This window comes from Euleptes europaea, chromosome 1 (genome assembly GCF_029931775.1).
Source record: "Euleptes europaea isolate rEulEur1 chromosome 1, rEulEur1.hap1, whole genome shotgun sequence".
Taxonomy (NCBI): Eukaryota; Metazoa; Chordata; class Lepidosauria; order Squamata; family Sphaerodactylidae; genus Euleptes; species Euleptes europaea.
The window spans coordinates 183,141,815-183,160,827 of NC_079312.1; the positions used below are offsets into that span (position 1 = coordinate 183,141,815).

At 56.8% G+C, this 19,013-nt stretch overlaps 1 protein-coding gene across 1 annotated transcript; it reads right to left on the bottom strand.

The window, feature by feature from the left end:
• Nucleotides 1-1,999: 1,999 nt before the first annotated feature.
• Nucleotides 2,000-15,406, bottom strand: PLPPR2 (phospholipid phosphatase related 2). The gene is made up of 7 exons (XM_056850690.1): nucleotides 15,341-15,406; nucleotides 14,720-14,908; nucleotides 13,080-13,200; nucleotides 12,687-12,943; nucleotides 10,764-10,940; nucleotides 9,362-9,502; nucleotides 2,000-2,116 (listed from the first exon to the last, which is right to left on the bottom strand). The coding sequence occupies exons 1-7, from the start codon at nucleotides 15,404-15,406 to the stop codon at nucleotides 2,084-2,086; spliced, it is 984 nt and encodes a 327-aa protein (XP_056706668.1). The 3' UTR covers nucleotides 2,000-2,083.
• Nucleotides 15,407-19,013: the final 3,607 nt, after the last annotated feature.

A 19,013-nucleotide genomic window follows, 5' to 3' on the forward strand; every position in this document is an offset into this window, starting at 1 on the left:
AAAGCAACTGGAGACCTCCTGGAATTACAACTGATCTCCCAAGATGGCTCCCCTGTAGCAGAAGGATACTGAGGAGGGCAGACATTGAGGCATTACACCTGGCCGAGAACACGCCTCTCTCCCCGAACGCTGCCCTCCCTGGGATCCAGCCCCAAATCCCCAGGGATTTCCCAACCCCAGCTGGTAAACAAAGCTGGCTGTCATTCCACGCAGCCCTTCCAGACGGGGCCCCGGAGGCCCAGCCCAGGAGAGGCACCAGCTTCCCACCAAGCCCGAGCCCCCCACCAACCCCCCCCCCGGGCTGCTGGTCCCAGGTCAGCAACAAGATCAGCAGCTGCCATCAGCTAGAAGCGGAGACCCAGAAGCTGCTGGGGGGGGGCTTCTGGGCAGTAGTGTGGCCAGCTCTGGGGTGGGAAACGCCTGGAGATTTGGGGGTGGGGCCTGAGAAGGACAGGGACCCCAGTGGGGCACAATGCCATTTGGGAGTCCACCTCCCAAAGCAGCCATTTTCTCCAGGGGAACCAGCGTGGTGTAGTGGTGAAGAGCGGTGGTTTGGCGTGGTGGACTGACCTGGAGAACCAGGTTTGATTCCCCACCACCCCCACATGAGCGGCGGAGGCTAATCTGGTCACCCGGGTAGGTTTCCCCACTCCTACACATGAAGCCCGCTGGGTGACCTTGGGCTAGTCACAGCTCTCTTTGAGCTCTCTCAGCTCCACCTACCTCACAAGGTGTCTGTTGTGAGGAGGGGGAGGGGATTGCAAGCCGGTTTGATTCTCCCTTAAGTGGTAGAAAAAGTTGGCATATAAAAACCCAACTCTTCTTCCTCTTCTTCCCTGTGACCCGGAGACCAGCTGTAATTCTGGGAGGTCTCCAGCCACCACCTGGGGACTGGCAACGCTACTATGCCTCCCTGCGAGGAAGGCTTTCGAGACGTTTGCCGTGCTGCCACCGAGGGCAGCCTGCCAGTCCCCAACACCTGCTGTCCAGGCCCCAACGCGCTCCTCCTCAGGTGGAGCGTCTTCCTGGCTCTGACCCTCGGCTTGCTGCTCAGTGGACCCGGGTTCAGGAAAGGTCAAAGGCTGCTGACTCCATTGGGGGGGGGGGAGTGGCTTCCCTACAGTTCAGGAGCCGTGGGCCCCAGGAGAGCACTGAGGCAGCCCATGGCTTCGGAAGCTCTGGCCCTTCTGCCCTACTGGCCTGGCTTGTTGACCTGGTGCTGTAGTGGTGTCCCCCTGCGCTGGACACGGGCCTGGCCTGCACAAAAAGCAGCTTAAATCCCACATTCGGCCCCTCCTGATAATGACAAACTCCCCCCTTAACCAACTTCAGACAGATCTCTTAGGATTGGAAGCCGACAGCAGGGGTGTTGAGCTCAATGGCTATGAGGGCTGGATATGACATAATGGTCACTTGTTCAGGCCATGCCATGCCTCGCCAGCCCAGATTGAGAGTGGGGGGGTGGCTGCCTTGGCTGGCTGGATAAGAGCTCTCAAGGGGCCACATCCGGCCCCTGGGCCTTATGTTTGACACCCCTGGCCTATAGGGTAGTAGCACCTTCTACTTCTTAGGAGCACCCTCTAGCCGTGGTCCTTCGACAGGCGTAGGTTGTGGGCAGGGGCACCCGGCCTGACCCTGATGGATCCCAGTTTCCTCAAGGAGGCACCAAAGTCCTCAGCGAGGAGAAGAGGGGGGAGAGAGACCAGTCCTGCTCAACGTTACCAGGGGGCTGCAGGATGGATCATGCTCATGAAGCTGACACCCCCCCCACACACACACACACACAAACACACACCCTGGAAAGCTGGTCTGGTCTCTCCTCCTTCCACTCATCAACTTCCCTTCATGTCAACAAACATTTGCTACGAAGACCAGGATACTGGACCTCAGAAAAGATGAAGGTAGGGGATGGAGACCGTGTAAAGAGTATTAAACACACACCCCCAATCAACACACACACTCCGTGCCCTGCTGTGAGGGCACCGGGGTGGGAGGGGGAGGCATCATGGGTCAGACCTCACTGGTGACTGACCGGGAAGGAATGAGGACATCGGGGGTGGTGGGGAAGAGACATAGTTGAGGGTCAGGTGACCTCTGCATGCACAGCTCTGCGATTCTGCAAGAAAAAGAGAGAGGGGCAGAGAGACAGAAGGGGGGGATTAGCTCTGACTTCAAAAGGAGGAACAAATTGTGTAGAGCGAGGCAAAATTTGCACCTCTCCTGCCCAGCATCATCCTAAACAGAGTTAACACCCTTCTAATCTCACCAGAGGCACCAGAAGGGTATAACTACGTCTAGGATTGCCTGCCCAATAGGGGTATCCAGGACGGGGCACCCAGATTGAGTCGGGGGTCACACGTGAGTAGCAGGTTCTCCTTAGTGCCTGCGCGCAGAGCCTGGCTCGGATCAGGACTAAGGCGTGCCTGAAGAAGGGGCTTCCCCCTCCCCCCCCCCGTCCCATTCTCTTGCCCTGAAATGGTCTGGGGGGTGCTATTTGGCCCAGTGTCCACGAGTGAGTCTCGCCAATGGGTCAAACAGCACAAACTCTGGGACTGCTGCAGTTTGGGGGGGAAGCGTGTTTGGGTGGGGCTGGAGCCCTTTCTCCGTGAGTGTCCTAGCTGTGATGTGAATGGAGCACCGTGCCTGTGGGAACTGAGGGGACCCTGTAAGTCTCAGCGTGCCGCATGGGGCCCCCGGGCACAACCTGATCCCTCTGTAAAGTGTCTAGAAGAGCCCCCTCCCCCCGGGTCACCACAGCCTTTAGCTGAACTGCTGCAGAGGTAAAGGATACACAAAAAAATAACACTAATGACTAAATGGTAACTACACAAACTCTGCACATAACAACAAATATATAAACATATAACCAACCACGACTGTGTGTATTAATTTTGTCAAAACGTGTTGTGATTCTCTGAGAGTATATATATATATATATATATATATATATATATATATATATATATATACATACACACACTCTCTCAGAGAATCACAACTGCTATTATGCAAGGTTACCACAAATAAGTGTATCAAAATTACACCAACAACCATGTGGCAGAAATCTTGCAAACTGCAAATGATATTGACAAAGTCCCAAAGCGTACAAAGGGTAACCACCACTCTTAACCACACCACGCTGGCTCTCTGCGTATGTTTAAAAGAGGAAGTTTCTCGTCCTCATGGCTGCCATGAATACTTTTTTAAAATAATGCCTAGTCCGTTCCTGCTTAAGGGCTGCACAAGAACAGGAGGTTGGGTGGGGGGGGGGGGTGAGGGGAGAGTTTTCCCCTCTTTCCGAAAGGCCCTTTCTTCATCCAACTCTTCCATCACAGGCCAGAATATGAATTCATATTCTGCAGCACCAGAAAACAAAACAGCACAACAGAAGCCGACTCACTGCTTGCTCATCCTAGGCAAAGTTACACAGTTCTGAGTCCACTGGGGTCGCTGGGCTTAGGAGGGTCGGACTCTGCTTTGGGGTTGCGCTGTCAGCCGGCAGGCAGGTTGTCAGGCCTCTTTTCCTAGCTGATATAATTTATTCTAGTCCCAGAATGTTTCTAGTAGAATTTGGAATGTTCCCCACAAAACTGTATTTATACACACACACACACACACACACACACACACACACACACACACACGGCCCACAGTGGCTAGTTTTCTTCAGGGATGGGCCTGCAGGGGCTGGTTTTGGCAAGTGAGATCGGCAGCAGATGTGCTGGGAAGTGCCTTTGGTTTCCCAGAGGGCAGCCGGCCCCTCACATAGAATCAGAGTTGGAAGGGACCACCAGGGTCATCTAGTCCAACCCCCTGCACAATGCAGGAAATTCACAACTACCTTTCCCCCACCCCACACCCCCAGTGACCCCCAGTTCCTATTGTCTAGATGGAGACTCTTTTGATTTAATTTCAACCTGTTGGTTCTGGCCCCTCTCTCCAGCCGGCCCTCCATTCACTCACCCCGCTAGGGCAAGGGGCTTCGGACCTCTGCTGAAGAGACCCCCACCACGTGCTTTGGGCCCCGGTTCCAGGGGCCCCCTTCTTTTGCTGTCAGTCCTGAGAGCTGCAGCAGAAGCCTGCTGAGGGGAGCCAGCTGTGAGGGGCCCCCGCAGCCGCCATCGCAGGGCCGCCCTCCGTGGTTGGCTAAGGAGGTTCAGACAGCACCAAAGAGCGATGCAGCCACAGCAAGCGGGTTACGGTGCTCGAGCACAGAGGGATCCCCAATGCGCCACCCACCAAGACCTTTTCTGGTGCACACCAAGTGTTTTTAGAAAGTGGGAGGGGCCTTTTCCCTAGCAGAACTTCTGATTAGCTGGGCAGGTTTTTAAAAATGTTGCTTTGGTGTAGGGTTGCCAACCTGCAGGTACTAGCTGGAGATCTCCTGCTGTTACAACTGATCTCCAGCTGATAGAGATCAGTTCACCTGGAGAAAATGGCCGCTTTGGCCATTGGACGCTATGGCATTGAAGTCCCTCCCCTTCCCAAACCCTCCCCTCCCCAGGCTCTGCCCTAAAAACCTCCCACCGGTGGCAAAGAGGGACTCCTGGCAACCCTACTTTGGTGGCAGCTGCTACCACAGCGGAAAAGACTTCATCCCGTGACTGAAGATCAGGTTTGGTTATGCAAGGAGATTTTTTTAAATCAATGTGTTCATTTTAAAAGGGATCTTGTTAAGGTAAGCTTCTGCCTGAAATGTGCAAGAGTTACTATTAACAGGTATGCATAACCTCACTGATTGCTGTTTTGTAGTTGGCTCCGCCTCCTGTGGTGGCCATTTTGTAGTTGCGCCGTGGGCCAGAATTCCAAAGGTGCCCACAGGCTCAAATTGGTTGGGGACCCGTTCAAACCCCTGTAAGGAGAACAGCGGGGGGAGAAGGCAGCGTAGCATGCACCCAAGGCAGATGTGGTTTTAGAGAGATGTTGCCCACGCAAGCCCCCCACCCCACCCCCATACGTTGATTTCCTTAACACTCAGCATTGCCAGGCTGTCTGCTACGCATGGAAGGAGTCAAAAGAAGAACTCACTTCACCGAGGAACATTCCCTTTCTCGCTGGAAGAGGACTCTCCAGGGTTTAGAAGGACTGCTCTTCTCTCCGCGGACATTAGACCTCGGACAGATTCTTATTAGCCCCCCTTTCATTTTTGCATCCCCTTTACATAAAGTCAAAGTATGCAGGCTTTGAAATTCATTGGGAAACTGTCTGATAACTAGGCTCAGAAGAAGAAGACACCGTTGCCAGTTGCTGGAACCAGGCAGTGCAAGAAGTCTGTAGGGGGCCCACAGGCCACAAAGGTGCAAAGGAAAGCTGAACAAAGCTGTTCAAGGCTGACCAAAGAGCCTGCTTAACTTTTGATGAAGGGGCTTCTGATTCCTAACCCTGTTCCTAAATACCTTCCTGTTAGCAGGACTGGCTGGATCCATCAGGAACCACCCACAGATCTTATGAAAGTGGAACTCATGGCTTGCCTGGATCCAAAGGTCCCCCAGGGCTTCGAGACCCTCTGGGTCCCCTTAATCCGCCTGCTCCCACCAGCCCTACTCATGAAAACGACGGGGGGGGGGGGGAACTCATCAGTTCCTGGATCTGGAGATCTCACACTATTACAACTGATCTCCAGGCAACAGAGATCAGTTCCAGTGAACGTGGCTGCCTTGGAAGGTGGACTCTATGGCATTAGATCCCACTGGAGTCCCTCCCCTCTCCCAACCCCGCCCTCCCCAGGCTCCACCCCCAAAATCTCCAGATATTTCCCAACCCGGAGCAGGCAACCCTATCTCCTGCGGACTTTAAAACAAGGCTGTTTCCCCTCCCCCATTCATGTTCCTGCTCAAGCCGTTCAAGAACCCCCCCTTCCAAAGTCCAACCACACCCACAACCCTCTCCTCCTCCAGCCCACCCCCTGGGCTGCCTCCCCCCCCCCTTAAAGAAAGGCAGAGTCCGAGGGCTGGCCGGGGCCAGAGAGAGGTTCTGCCGCAAAGGAAGAGGCACTTACTCGTAGGAGTGGGCCAGCGCTGCTCTGCCGGGGGCTCCCAGGCGGAGAGATCGGGCCAGCTGCCTTTCCAGATCTCTTGAGAGGAGCGTGGAAAATTCCTGTTCTTCTGGGTGGTCCCTCACCTGCTATGCCCCCCACCCCAAGGAAAGCAGCACCAGGGCAGGAGAGGGGGGCGGAGGACACGGATGGGCGGGAGAGAAATGACACACATTGAAACCATTAGCCACTTCCTCGTTTGCACTGCTCGAAGGGGGGGTGGAAAGGGGCGCCAGGGACCAGGGCAGGGTGGGGACGGGCCTGAGACCATCCAGACAGGCCTGAGACCAGCCAGAGGGGGGTCCCTCTTTGGGCAGAGGTTCCTCTCGGCCTGCCCGTCGTGCCATGCCTGAGTGCGGCATGGAGGGAGAGCGCACGGAGGCAAACCCAACATAGGGGGACAGGGGAGAGATGACCCCACAGTTGTGACCCCCTGACAAGGGCCAGCCCCAGTGGGGAGTCCCAGGGAGAATTTGGGCTTCAAGAGTCGGGGGGGGGGAGCAGGTGGCCCAAGAAGATCTGACCAAGCATGGCTTCTGTTCCTTCCAGTGCTTCAGCGTCCCCAGGGTCCCCCCTTTCCTTCCCATCTCTGCAAATGACGTGGACTTCCCTGATGCTCCGATCGATTCAGAACCTTTCCTTCCACCCTGGGCTTTGCCCAGCCACCCTTCAAAAGCTCTCTGCCTTCCAACCGCCAGCAAACGAAAGAAACCCCCCCCCCTTTAAGGACATAAGGTTCAGCCTGCTGGATCACACCTGCGAAGGCTCATCTAGTCCAGCATCCCGTCTCACACAGCGGCCAACCAGTTCCTCTGGCGGACCAAACACATGGAGGCAGAGAGGCCGAGGCCCCTTCCCCTGAAAGGAACACCAGAAGAGCTCTGGCACTGGGATTCAGAGGTTGACTGCCTCTGAACGTGGAGGTTCCCTTCAGGCACCACAGCTAGTAGTCATTGAGGGGACCTCCCCCCCCCAAACATTAACCTGCCTTAACCCCCTTCTGAAGCCATCTAGGCTCATGGCCAGCCCCCACCTCCCCTGGCAGCGAAATCCACAGTTTACCTGCTGAGTAAAGAAGTATCTCCTTCTGTCTGTCCTGAGCACATTTCTCAACAACTTCCCTGTGTGTGTCCTCACCCCCACCCCAAATTCTTGTATTACAGGAGAAGGAGGGACATCTCCATCTCGCCCCTCTCTCCACCATATACGGAAATATATAAACCTCTATTGTGCTTCCCTCAATTGTTTTTTAATAATCAAAAAAGTCCCAGAGTCTCCTGCCTCTCCTCGTGGGGAAGGGGCTCCAGCCCCCTAACTGTCTTGGTCACCCTCCCTTTTACTTCTTCCAACTCTGCAATGTCCTTCTTGAGATACAGCAAGAAAGTTGTACAAGGTACACTAATTCCTTTTTTTTTTTTTTAGTGTATTTGCATAAGATTTTTTGAAAAGAAGGGAGGGGAAATCGTGTCAGACGTTAGCCAGGAGAGTCCTCCCAGCCTGTGGGAAAGGAGAAGTCAGAAATGAGGGTCAGAGTGAGAAATCCAAGGCCAACCAAGAAGAGCCAGGAAAGCAAAGGGCTTTCAGCGCAAGGCAGAGAGCGGAAGAGGTCAGAATCCGCAAGCGCCGCCGGCAGATTTCCAAGCAGGGAGCTGGAGCACATTCAGAAGAGAACAGGGAGCCCGCCCGGCCTGGTCCAAGCGCCACACCGTCTGGACGGGGCAGGCAACAGAATTTCAGATGGAAATCAAACATTTAAGGCGTGTGAGAGGCTGACGGAAAACAAAACACAACAAGAAACTATCAAAACTTGAGCTACTTCTAGCAGCAGAAAGAAATGGAGGGATTCAGGAAATATAACGGAGGCCCAAATGATCCGTGGAGTGAGTCCACATTGTACGTATGGCCCAACAGCAAACCGAAGGGCTGACGCAAAGGTGGAAGGAGCAGAACACATGTGAGGTGGGGCGGGTGTAAAGGCAGCACCACACGGATCCAAAAGATGAGAGTGTTTACTGAGAAGCACTCTGCACGCGGCCCAGTGAATGTCTGGAGGCTGGCTTTCCCACGTGCAGTTCAACAACTCCAGCCAAGCTGGAAACTCATCCCGCTGAGCGTCACACCAAGGTGACTCAGCATTCGTTTAAACAATAGGGAAATCTCCCTCTGCTTTCAGGCATTGTCACGTATACACAGTAAAACACAGGGAACCAAAGATGGGGTGCAACCAAGCAGCAAACAGCAATTCATCCACATCCAAATCCTGACACTGTTAAAAGTATCAACCTTCAGAAATAATTGGGGGGGGGGCAGGGGGGCTGGTTCTCTATATTCTGGCCCCGAACTGATGCAGTGTCAGTTTAATAAACAATGGGAGTAGGATGGGGAGAGAACGTCTTGGTGCAGTGGAATGCTACTTTCTCACCTCCCTTTGCAGCTCCAAATGCCACCCCCAGCAGGATTTCAAGGGGCATTTGGGATTGTGGCCGGAGGGGAGAAAGCTGGGCTCTGCTGATGGAAGGCACTCCGTAAGGTTTAAGCCAACGTCAGCAGATGATGGAACTATCAGGCATGTTGACCAAACAACAGAGCGTACTGATGCCACCACCAAAGAGGACTGCAGTGACAGGATTCTGTGCACTACATTTCTGCCCATTATTACAGTTTTGGCATCTGGAAGGGTGCCACCCCACTCCACCACCAACCCCGCCTTTCTGCCTGCTCTCAGGACCCTCCTGTGCCCATTCTGCAAGTGAGAAAGCTCATTGCCTATGCAATGGACTCTTCTAATCGGCTGAACTTGGGCAGGAAGGATTCCTCACTGTGCAGTGACTAGTAGCCATGGATAGCCCTCTCCTCCATAAACATGTCAACTCCCCTCTTAAAGCCTTCCAAGTTCGCAGCCATCACCACATCCTGGGGCAGGGAGTTCCACAATTTAACTATGCGTTGTGTGCCCTGCACTGCGTATCTGGACCCAGCCCTTGACTTTGGTACCAGATGCTACTTTGGCTCCTGACATTCGCCCAGAACCACAAGATCCTCCCCCTGCCGCTGGTGCCAAGGAGGCCCATCTGCCCCTGAGCTCCGGCCTCACCCCTCGTCTGGAGAACTGTCCGGCTCAGCTTTGCCACAAAGACAAGGAGAGCCCCCACCACCACCACCACCTCCGCCGTGCACCCTGTTGCTCTAGGGAGGAGATGGATGAAGGCCCTGGTCTGAATGCTCCCCCGGATAATGGCTGCATGCGCAGGTGTGGCACCTTGCGGCGACGTCTCAGAGCTCTGTGAGGCAGGGGGAATGCAGGGCCGCCTCCGGGAAGAGCCTCACCTGAGGCACGCTCAGTTTTTCCAGGGAACTGTCAACGCAGGGCAAGTCCACCACAGGGACGCTGGCCAGATTCTCCGGGGGGAGGGGCGGCTGGGCTAGAGGTGGAGCTGACCTCTGGAACGAGTTGACCACACAAGTCACCTGGGGGAGAATGAGGACACCAGCATGAAGCTCCCCTCCCTCTTCCTGCCCCCACCCACAGCAGAGCTTTGCAATGGCCTAAACTCCACTCCGCCCCTTCGCCGCTGACCTTCTGCTCTCTCGCTCAGCCCCCTCTGCCCGTCCTGCTTGCCAGACCATGGGGCAGGGCTCAGTTCTGCACCCCTTACAATACTCGAGGCCAAGCCACGGCACGGGGTGACCCAGGAGGAGTCTCCCCGCTTTTCCACGTGCAACCACAGGGGGGCAAGCAGAGGCATTACCCTTTCCTTGGGGCCTGTTCTTCCCATCAAAAACTCCCTCCTGCCTCCTCATCAGCCGCCTCACCCCAGATCCTGGGATCTTTTCTCCTGTGGGGGAACAAGCAGCTTGGGAAAAGCAGTTTGGGTCAGAAAAACAGGGGGGGAAAGCCCCACTCCCTCTGGGGGCTGCTTTGATCAGCTCTGTACCTCTCTCCCCCACCCCCCAATGAATGCATGATGCCCAGCGGTAGAGCATCTGCTTGGCTCAGAGGAGGTCCCAGGTTCAATCCCCGGCATCTCTACCTGAAAGAATCAGGCGGTAGGTGGCGTGAAAGATCTCTCTCCGCCTGACACCCTGGAGAGTCTCTGCCAGTCTGAGTAGGCAACGCTGACCTTAATGGTCTGATGGTCTGATTCAGCATAAGGCAGCTTCAGCTATTCATGTATTTACTTGAGCTTTAACCAGGACTCGTGGGGGGGGGTCAGGGGGCTGTCAACACAGGCCTCCTGAGTCTCTGGGATCTGCTCCTTCCCGGTCACCGGCCCCGTGGCGGTGGCAGTCAGCATCCAACCCTTCTTCCCAGGGACGACCTCCACCCCCACCTGGGCTGCCGTTTCTCTGTCCCGTGTTTCTTACAGCCAAGTCAACTCAGGCACTTAAAGTAAAGCTCCATACTTCAGTGCTGATTGTTTAGCTCCAACACACTTTGAATGAAGAAGTCACTGGGATGTAAACGCCTGGCAAAGAGGTCCTGGTAGCTGCTCTGCACCCACTGGATTGAGCCGCTTCCTACAAGAGTCCTCCAAGAAAGGGGTCCCTCTCCTGCCCCACCCGGTACAATCCCCGCTGCCAAACGCCTTCCCATTCATTCCCTCATCTTGCATGGAATGACATTTGATGTCTCTTGCATGGGCATTTGATGTCATCTTGCATGGAATGACATTTGAGGGCCCTCTTGCCCACGCGGTCAGGCACTACCTCGCTTGCCCTCAGTACTTACCAGGAAGACAGCAATGGCCCCACCTGTGAGGAAGCCAGCCAGCACGTCGGACCAGTGGTTCCGGTACTCGGCCACGCGCACCACCCCCACGAGGAAGGCCGGGCACAGAAGGGCCAGGCACAGGGAGGGCTTGGCCAAGCGGGAGCCCTTCAGCTGGAGCACCAGCGTCACGTACATCTGCCCAGGGAGGGAGAAGAGCAACACCAGTCAAGCAGGCAACGGGAACTGGGGCCTGTCACCAACCCTCCCCTGAACGGCACACGGGCCCTCTCTGCTGCAGCAGTCCCTGCCAACCCCTCGAGAGATCATCCCTGGGGTCGTGGAATAGCCATGTGGGTTGGGGGGCTGGAGTGAGGAGGAACGAAGGGGCAGAGTGGACCCTTTTCTTCAGTAAAGCTGTGCTTGTCGAGCAGGAAAGGGGAGCCATTTCACACCCTGGTATTTCCCCGACCCTGGGAATGGCCTTGTGGGGGGGTTGGCTGCAGGAGCAGAGAGGAATGCCATGGGGCTCTGCTCTCCAGGCAGGGTGGCAGCACCCACACCTGTTTCCCCACCTTCACTGATGGGTGTTGGATATACGTATTCAGCACAGCTGGAGCTGCCAGGAAAGAGGTACAACGTTGGGATTATGAGCGTCCTCTCTCGTGCCCAAACAGGCCAGTCCCTTCTGGGGTCCCTGATTAATTCCTCCTTCTCCTAGCCAAACTTTCCACACTGCATCCAGGGGTGCCCGGCATCCCCCAAGCTGCCGCCACCATGTTCCCAGGCAGGGCCGGGAGCTCTCCGGGAATTACAACCAATCTCCAGGGCACAGAAACCAGTTCCCCTGGAGGAAACGGAGGGTGGCCTCTACGGCGTGAGACCCCGCTGCGGTCCCTCCCCTCCCCAGGCTCAACACACAAACCTCCAGGAACATCCCAACCCAGAGTTGGCCAACCCTCGTCAGATCAGGCCGCCTCCTTCCCCTTCTGTCTTTGTGGTTTGAATGGAAGTGTTTGCAAGATTTACAATTGTCAGGCTGCTATCTCGGTTTCAGTATTGTTTCTGTGTCTGTACTGTACTGTCTAGCCTCAAGGTCGACCACACATACCAAGGCCTGGGAATGCTGCTCCTGGGAAAGTGTACTCTGTTTATGTGTGCTGCTGCTGTATAATCTCCCGCCATTTACTGCCTTATATTATCGTTCAGCTAGTGAGACTCTCATAGCTGCCATAGTCCCCTGTATGCACTGTATTGCCTTTTTGACCAGTAAAAGCCATCTGCTTGGACTCTATATGACTCTGTGGTGATTTCTGGTTCGAAGGGTCAGGAGCTTACAACAATCCAATTCGGCCAGAACTGATACCACCCATTCTGGCTGGCCTTCCCACTAGCCAAAGATCTACCCAAATAAAGATAATACTTTCAGACAGGAATAGTGAGACAACCCATAAAGCTGCCAGGTATGCAAGGCTAGGTATTAAGCTCAGAAGTACTTGGTCTAACTCTGATAAGGAAAATGGAATGTATAACTGAATGGGTAATATTAAGGCAAATATTTAATTTTATCGTAAACATTTTATTCTAACTGATGTTTTCACGTACAGATATTGTTATATTTTTATACCTTTTAATCAAATCTTAACTCTTTTGAATCTCTTACAAACAGATATATTGTTAGATTTTACTTTTTTAAACAATGTTAATTTCTTGAATGTTTGCTTTGCTGGTCAATGACCGTAATAAATTGAAATTGAATTGAATGGGAGTGCTTGGAGGGGTCAAATCTGGGGCCGTTTCGCTTTCCTTGAGTTGCGCATGGGAAGGCAAGCTGCGCAGACTGACGTCCATTGGCAGCAGGGGCCCAGCCTCTTCGGCTCCCTCCCCACCCCAACGCCCGCCTTCCTGCCCCCCCTCTCCACCCAGCTCCCCCCCTCTGCGTACCACAGTGTAGGCTGCGGCGTAGGCGCTGAGGGCGGCATCCTTGGAGGGGAAGGCCTTGCGGGCAGCGGCGACCAGGGCAGGGTTGCCCGTGCAGGCGGCCTTGTCTGTGATGTAGAGGGTCCCCGGGGGCAGTTGGCAGCCCAGGACCGTGTAGTTGGGCCGGCAGACGGAGAGGAAATGTGGCGCTTGATTGCCAGTCACCACCTGACCAGCGCTGGCAAAGATGGTGGTGGCGAAGAGGCCGAAGGAGTAGATGCCTGTGGAAGGAAGGAGGAGGAGAAGGAGGAGAAGACCCCTGCCAGCCACATGGGAGCAGGTGAAGCCCCAGAGCAGAAGCAGAGAGCTTTGGGGGGAGGGGTGGCTCCAGACAGGCGGGGTCGTCCCTCCACTTACCCAAGAAGCGGATGATGCGGCGGAGAAGGGGGTTGAAGTAGCAGCACTGGCCCGAGACGATCGTCTTCTCCTGGCGTGCTTCTGGCTGGAGGAGGAAGGCAGCCAGCTCGCCCACAAGAATCTGGGGTGGGGGAGGGAAGGTATGGTAAGGCATGTCCCAGCTAGGACCAAGGAACACCCCCCACACACACTGCTCACTAGCTGAGTTTTTTAAATTATTATTATTCCGGCACACTGGAAAAGCAGCCATCTGAGCCCAAGAAAGGGCTTGGGAAGGGGACAATGATCTCTCCGAGGTTTCCTTTGGGCACAGCTGGAAAGAAACAGCTGGCTGGCAGTGACTGGGAGAGGGGAAGGCAACAGGCTCAGCACCCGCCTCTCTCTTGGGGTACAGTTGGGATACAAATCTGGACCATAAGGTGTGTTTTTTTCCAGCCTGGGCCAGGAACGCACTGCTCCCAGTGGATCTTCAGCCTGGTCCGGAGGTGTGTTCAGGTGCCGTCAGGGTTCCCCCACACACACGTCCCGCAGGGCCTCTGCTCCAGTCGGACAAGCAAGAGGCACCTTTTGGGTCAACTCTGGGGGGAAAAGGTGGCATCTGGGGTGGAGCTTTCCTTGTCCCTCTTGATTCCTGGGTGAAGCTTCTACGTCAGGCTGGGCCCTGCTCCAAGGGGATGGTGCTGCAGAGGTCCTGGGCCTCCCACAAAGACCCATAAAAGCATCCCCACGGATGGTCGGCCAGACCCTTCTTAGAGCTGGGCCACTCTCCTATCTCCAAGGGAACCCTCACCCAGGAGTGGGCAGGGGCGGCCCCTGGAAGCAGAGGAAAGGGGGCTTCAGAACACAGCAGCAGCCTGCCCCCCACCCCACCACATACATGATCACACCAGCCCCCACCCCCCAGCTGCATGCTTATTCAGGCAGAGAAGAAGGAGATGTGTTGGTTTTCATATCCTGCTTTTCTCTACCTTTAAGGTGTCTCAAAGCAACTTACAATCGCCTTCGCATGAACAAATGAAGCTGCCTTATACTGAATCAGACCCCCCCCCCTTGGTCCATCAAAGTCAGTCTTGTCTGCTCAGACTGGCAGCTGCTCTCCAGGGTCTCAGGCAGAGGTCTTTCTCATCACCTCCCTGCCTGGTCCCTTTAACTGGAGATGCTGCCGGGGATTGAACCTGGGACCTTCTGCATGCCAAGCAGGTGCTCTGCCGGTGAGCCACGGCCCCTCCACAGCCTTCCCCCCACAACAGACACCTTGTGAGGGAGGTGGGGCTGAGAGAGTTCGGAGAGAACTGTGACTGGCCCAAGGTCACCCAGCAGGATTCATGTGGGGAATCAAACAAAGCAAAAACGTTTGAGTGTCTCTGCTGATTTAGTCAGCGAAGAAATGAAAGGACAGCCTCACTGCTCCCCCGGCAGAGGTCTTAAATCTTTTGGGAGATCAATGGCGGCATGCCAGGACATACCTGCCCATCCCACCTGCTCCTTGGCCTTGACCCTGGCAATGCGCGACCAAATGCGTGGGGCCTGGCATAACACTCCTGGCAGACAGGCAGGCTGCTCGGCTCCAGTGGGCAGACCAGGAAAGGCCCTCCCCACGGCTCATCTCCTGTGCCCATCTGGCCCTGCTGGGCTCTTACCATGACCGTGGGCACGGCAGTGACCAGAGAGTAGACCAGGACCGGCGGTGCCCTGCTGGCGTCTTCTGGGCCAGGGTAGGGCTTGGCGTAGGCGCTGTCGTAGCAGAAGAAGCCCTGGAGGTGGACGGGGAAGGTGTCCGTGTACTCAAAGTGGTAGGCCAGCAGCACCGTGCCGGCCAGGATCACCAGCTGGAAGCAGAATGTGGCGCATCAGGCAGGGAGCGCCACGGCGGGCTGGACGGGATGGCCTGGAGCCGGGTAGCCCTCCTTGCCAGACCCAGTGCAAAAGTCCTCAGAGGGAGTGACAGACGCTCCACCATGGGGGGGGGGGAAATCTCCCCACAGCTACAGGAGCCCTCAATGGGGCAGCACCCTGGAGGAAGCGCTGAGGGGAAAGGGGGCCCTCTCGAATGGTGGGGATTCCTTGCAGCAGACCCTTTGGGTAGCCAGGACGCCTTGGGCTGCCGAGGGCCCCCCAGCAACCCAGGCCCGCTGCCAACGCTGCTCTGAGCGGCTGTGGAGCGCTGCTGAGGGCCCCGTCCCTGGTGCCGGCTGGGGGCATCACCGGGTGGGCGCGGGGGCCGCAGAGGGCAGCCGTCCGTCCGTCCGGCGGGGGCTTACCTCCACCAGCAGGAAGCAGGGGATGATGGAGCGGCTCCTCTTGAGCTCCTGCTGCCCGCCGGCCATGGCCGAGGAGGGGGGGCGGCGGCTCTCCACGGGGGAGTGCGGGGCGGGGGTCTCCCTGCAGAAGGAGAGGGGTGGAGGGCAGGGGGGTCGGGGCGGGCTCCAGGCCAGGCCAGCAGCCCCGGCCAGGCCCGCCAGAGTTTGCGCGGAGGAGCTTTCTCCTGAAGGCCCGCCAGGTCGGTATCGTCTCCTCGGACCGGCAGCGGCTCTCCGGCAGGAAGGGCTCTTCCCCGTCACCGACTGGCCCGCTCCCTTTTGCAAGCGGAGATGCCGGCGGGGCTGCCCCCCCCCCACCCCCCGGGCCCTTCTGCCTGCCCAGCCGACGCGCCGCCGCCCCGCCCCGTCTGGCTGGCTGGCCTGGGCGCTGCTGCTGGGCGCCCGGCTCCCGGCGGGAGGAGGAGGAGGAGGAGGAGGCCCCAAAGCGGCGCTAGCCAGCCAGCCGGCCGGCCAGCCCCCCCGCCGGGAGGAGCCGCCGGCCAGCGGGGGCCCGAGAGCCGAGCGCCGCCCGGGAAGGGGGGGGTCCCGGCCCCGCCGCCCCCGGGTCGCCCAGGAAGCCCCTCGGCGCCTCCCGCCCGCCCGCCCGCTCGCCCGCGGGGGCTGACCTGGGCCGGCCTTCAGGCGCCTGTCCGGCCGGCGCCCCTCGCTGCCGCCCGCCGGGTCCCCCGCAGGAGCGGCCGGCCGCTTGGAGCCCGCGGAGGGGGGGGAGGCGCGCGCGCACACGCAGCCGGGGAGGGGGCGAGGGGGCCGGGCGAGGGGGCCGGGCGGGCTCGCGGGGCCTCCGCGCCTCCTCCGGCTCGGTGGCCGCCCGCCTGCCCGCCTGGCGCAGCGCGGGGGGGGGGCAGCTGCAGAGGTCGCTTGGGAGCCCCCGGCCTGGAACGGGGGTCTCCGGGGCCGGAGCCCCCGGGAGTTCAGGAGAACAGTGGGGGGCCCCACGGAGCAGGGGGCTTGGGGCAGAGGAGGAGGAAGAAGGAGGAGGAGGAGGAGGAGGAGGAAGAGTTGGTTTTCATCTGCCGACTTTCTCGACCACTTCAGGGAGACTCAAACCGGCTGACAGTCCCTTTCCCTTCCCCAACCCTACAACAGACACCCTGGGAGGTAGGTGGGGCTGAGAGAGAGTGACTAGCCCAAGGTCACCCAGCTGGCTTCGTGTGGAGGAGTGGGGAAACCAACCCAGTTCACCAGATCAGAGTCCACCACTTCAAACCACCCCTCTTAACCAGGACACCACGCTGGCTCGGGTTGGGTTGCACGGGAATGGCCCCTGCAGCAGAGACACCCAACAAACCCCCGCCCTGCTCCCTTCCTGCAACCACACCAGCGACTTCTTCCCAGGGCAGCTGCCGAAGCACCCCGGAGGGACCACCTGGGCCACAGCCGCCTTTGTCCTCAGCTGATCCGGTGACCCGAAGGTTCATGCCGGGAGCTTCCCATCAGGCAACTGCGTGGGGGCCCAGCAGCCACCTGCTTCCAAAACAACCACAGGCAGGGCCTCAAGGCAACATTTGGAGGGAGAGCTGGCACTAACGCTGGCATCACCCAGTCCTAAGGGAGAGGGATGCTCCAGGGCATCCCCTTGTTGCCACTTGTGTGAAGGCAGCACCAAGCCCATGAAGGACAAGCCCCAGGGTGGAGTGCGGTCGCCAGGCTCCTTCCTTCACTGGGTGAAATATGGTGCAATTGACAGAACTCAGCTTCCTGAAATTCTGAAATAGGGGAAGGGCCGTGGCTCAGTGGCAGAGCATCTGCTTGGCATGCAGAAGGTCCCCAGTTCAATCCCCAGCATCTCCAGGTAAAGGGACCAGGCAAGCAGGTGATGTGAAAGACCCCTGCCTGAGATTCTGGAGAGCAGCTGCCCGTCTGAGTAGACAATACTGACTTTGATGGACCAAGGGGGGGGGGTCTGATTCAGTATCAGGCAGCTTCACGTGTTCTATTTATAGTGCTTTTTCTTTGTTTGTTTCAAGACCTATTCACAGCGGCGCTCCATGTCGCTCCCTTCCCTCCTCCCCAAGATTCCAGATGCCTCGAAGCCAAAGTCTTTGTGCAAAATAGATACCGACATAACCTACTTGGCTTTGTGCAGCCGGATGTTCCTTGGTGCAAAAAGTGCGCACGGCCCTTCTGACGAGCTGCTTAGCCGTGCTGCCCATGCGGGCAGGGGGAATCCTCCTCAGTTTTCAAAAGAAGGAAGGCTCAGATGCCCCCCCCCCAATAATACAACCAATTCTAATGAGGCAGCTTTGTCAAGTTGGGCCCCAAAGGACTCTGCTTCTTATCAGTCCTTTGCCAGTCCATTCAAATTCTCCGGGGCCAGGGGCCATGTTTTAATTCCAGCCCCACTCCCCCCCCCCACTCCTTTCTTCCAGGAGTCCTGGCCCAAAGCATCTCTGGCCCCACAGACTTCAAATGCCTCTTCATTTCCTGAGGCACATTCTGCCCTTCCAATTCTCCCTTCAGTGGCTTTCCAGCATAGTTGTTCCAATTCTCACTTCAGGTGTGAGTTTGCGGTGTCTACACGGCCATTCCTTGCTGCAGAACCCCAGTGCTTGCGGCAGAGGTGGGTTTACACCCGTTTTCCAGTTTGTCTTCAAAGTACAAGCCGGCCTCTCTCTCACACACACACACTTTTTGATGTGGACGGCTGCAGCTACCTTTACTGGGGAAAGTGTGAACTGGCAAAAGGAAAGGGCGTTCAGGGTTACGAGATGCTGCCTCCGTTCCTCCCCCAGGTGGGGTCAGCAGAGGGTGTCGGAGTAGAGGTCCACATCTGCAGACGGGGATCAGGGTTTACACCTGCATTTCCTATCATGGCTGCCCACAAAGAATCCCGGGAATGGGGGAGAACCCAGGTCGGACAAGGGTATGATGGATGGATAAACCTGATCTGGCTTGTACTCTGAGCCTAGGGTTGCCAGCCTCCAGGTACTAGCTGGAGATCTCCCGCTGGTACAACTGATCTCCAGCCGATAGAGGTCAGTTCCCCTGGAGAAAATGGCCGCTTTGGCAATTGGACTCTATGGCATTGAAGCCACTCCCCAAATCCCACCCTCCTCAGGCTCCACCCCAAAAACCTCCCACTGGTGGCAAAGAGGGACCTGGCAACCCTATGCTGAGCCCCCACGGGCTGTGATGCTGGTCTGTGGGGACTCATCCTGACAAGAGACCTTCATACTTGGTTCATCCGGCCTTCTGTATGGGCTCATCTTTGCAAAAAAAAGAGAGAGAGAGAGAGACAATAACACACTCGCTGTACTCAGTTTCAATGGCCCAGGGAGAGGAATAGTTAAATGGTGGAACTCCCTGCCCCAGGATGTGGTAATGGCTGCCAACTTGGAAGGCTTTAAGAGGGGAGTGGACAGGTTCAAGGAGGAGAGGGCTATCCATGGCTACTAGTTAAAATGGATAATTCACAGTGGGTAAAATGAGTTAAAATGGATACTAGTCATGATGCATCCCTATTCTCTCCAGGATCAGAGGAGCATGACTATCATATTGGGTGTTGTGGAACGCAGGCAGGATAAATGCTGCTGCAGTCGTCTTGTTTGTGGCTTCCTGGAGGCACCTGGTTGGCTACTGTGGGAACAGACTGCTGGACTTGATGGGCCTTGGT

Coding starts and splice junctions, on each gene's coding strand:
- PLPPR2 (XM_056850690.1), bottom strand. CDS start 15,406: ATGGCCGGCGGGCAGCAGGAGCTCAAGAGGAGCCGCTCCATCATCCCC. Junction 12,944..13,079: donor CCGCATCATCCGCTTCTTGG/GTAAGTGGAGGG, acceptor TTCCTTCCACAG/GCATCTACTCCTTCGGCCTC. Junction 9,503..10,763: donor GGGCCATTGCTGTCTTCCTG/GTAAGTACTGAG, acceptor ATTCTCCCCCAG/GTGACTTGTGTGGTCAACTC.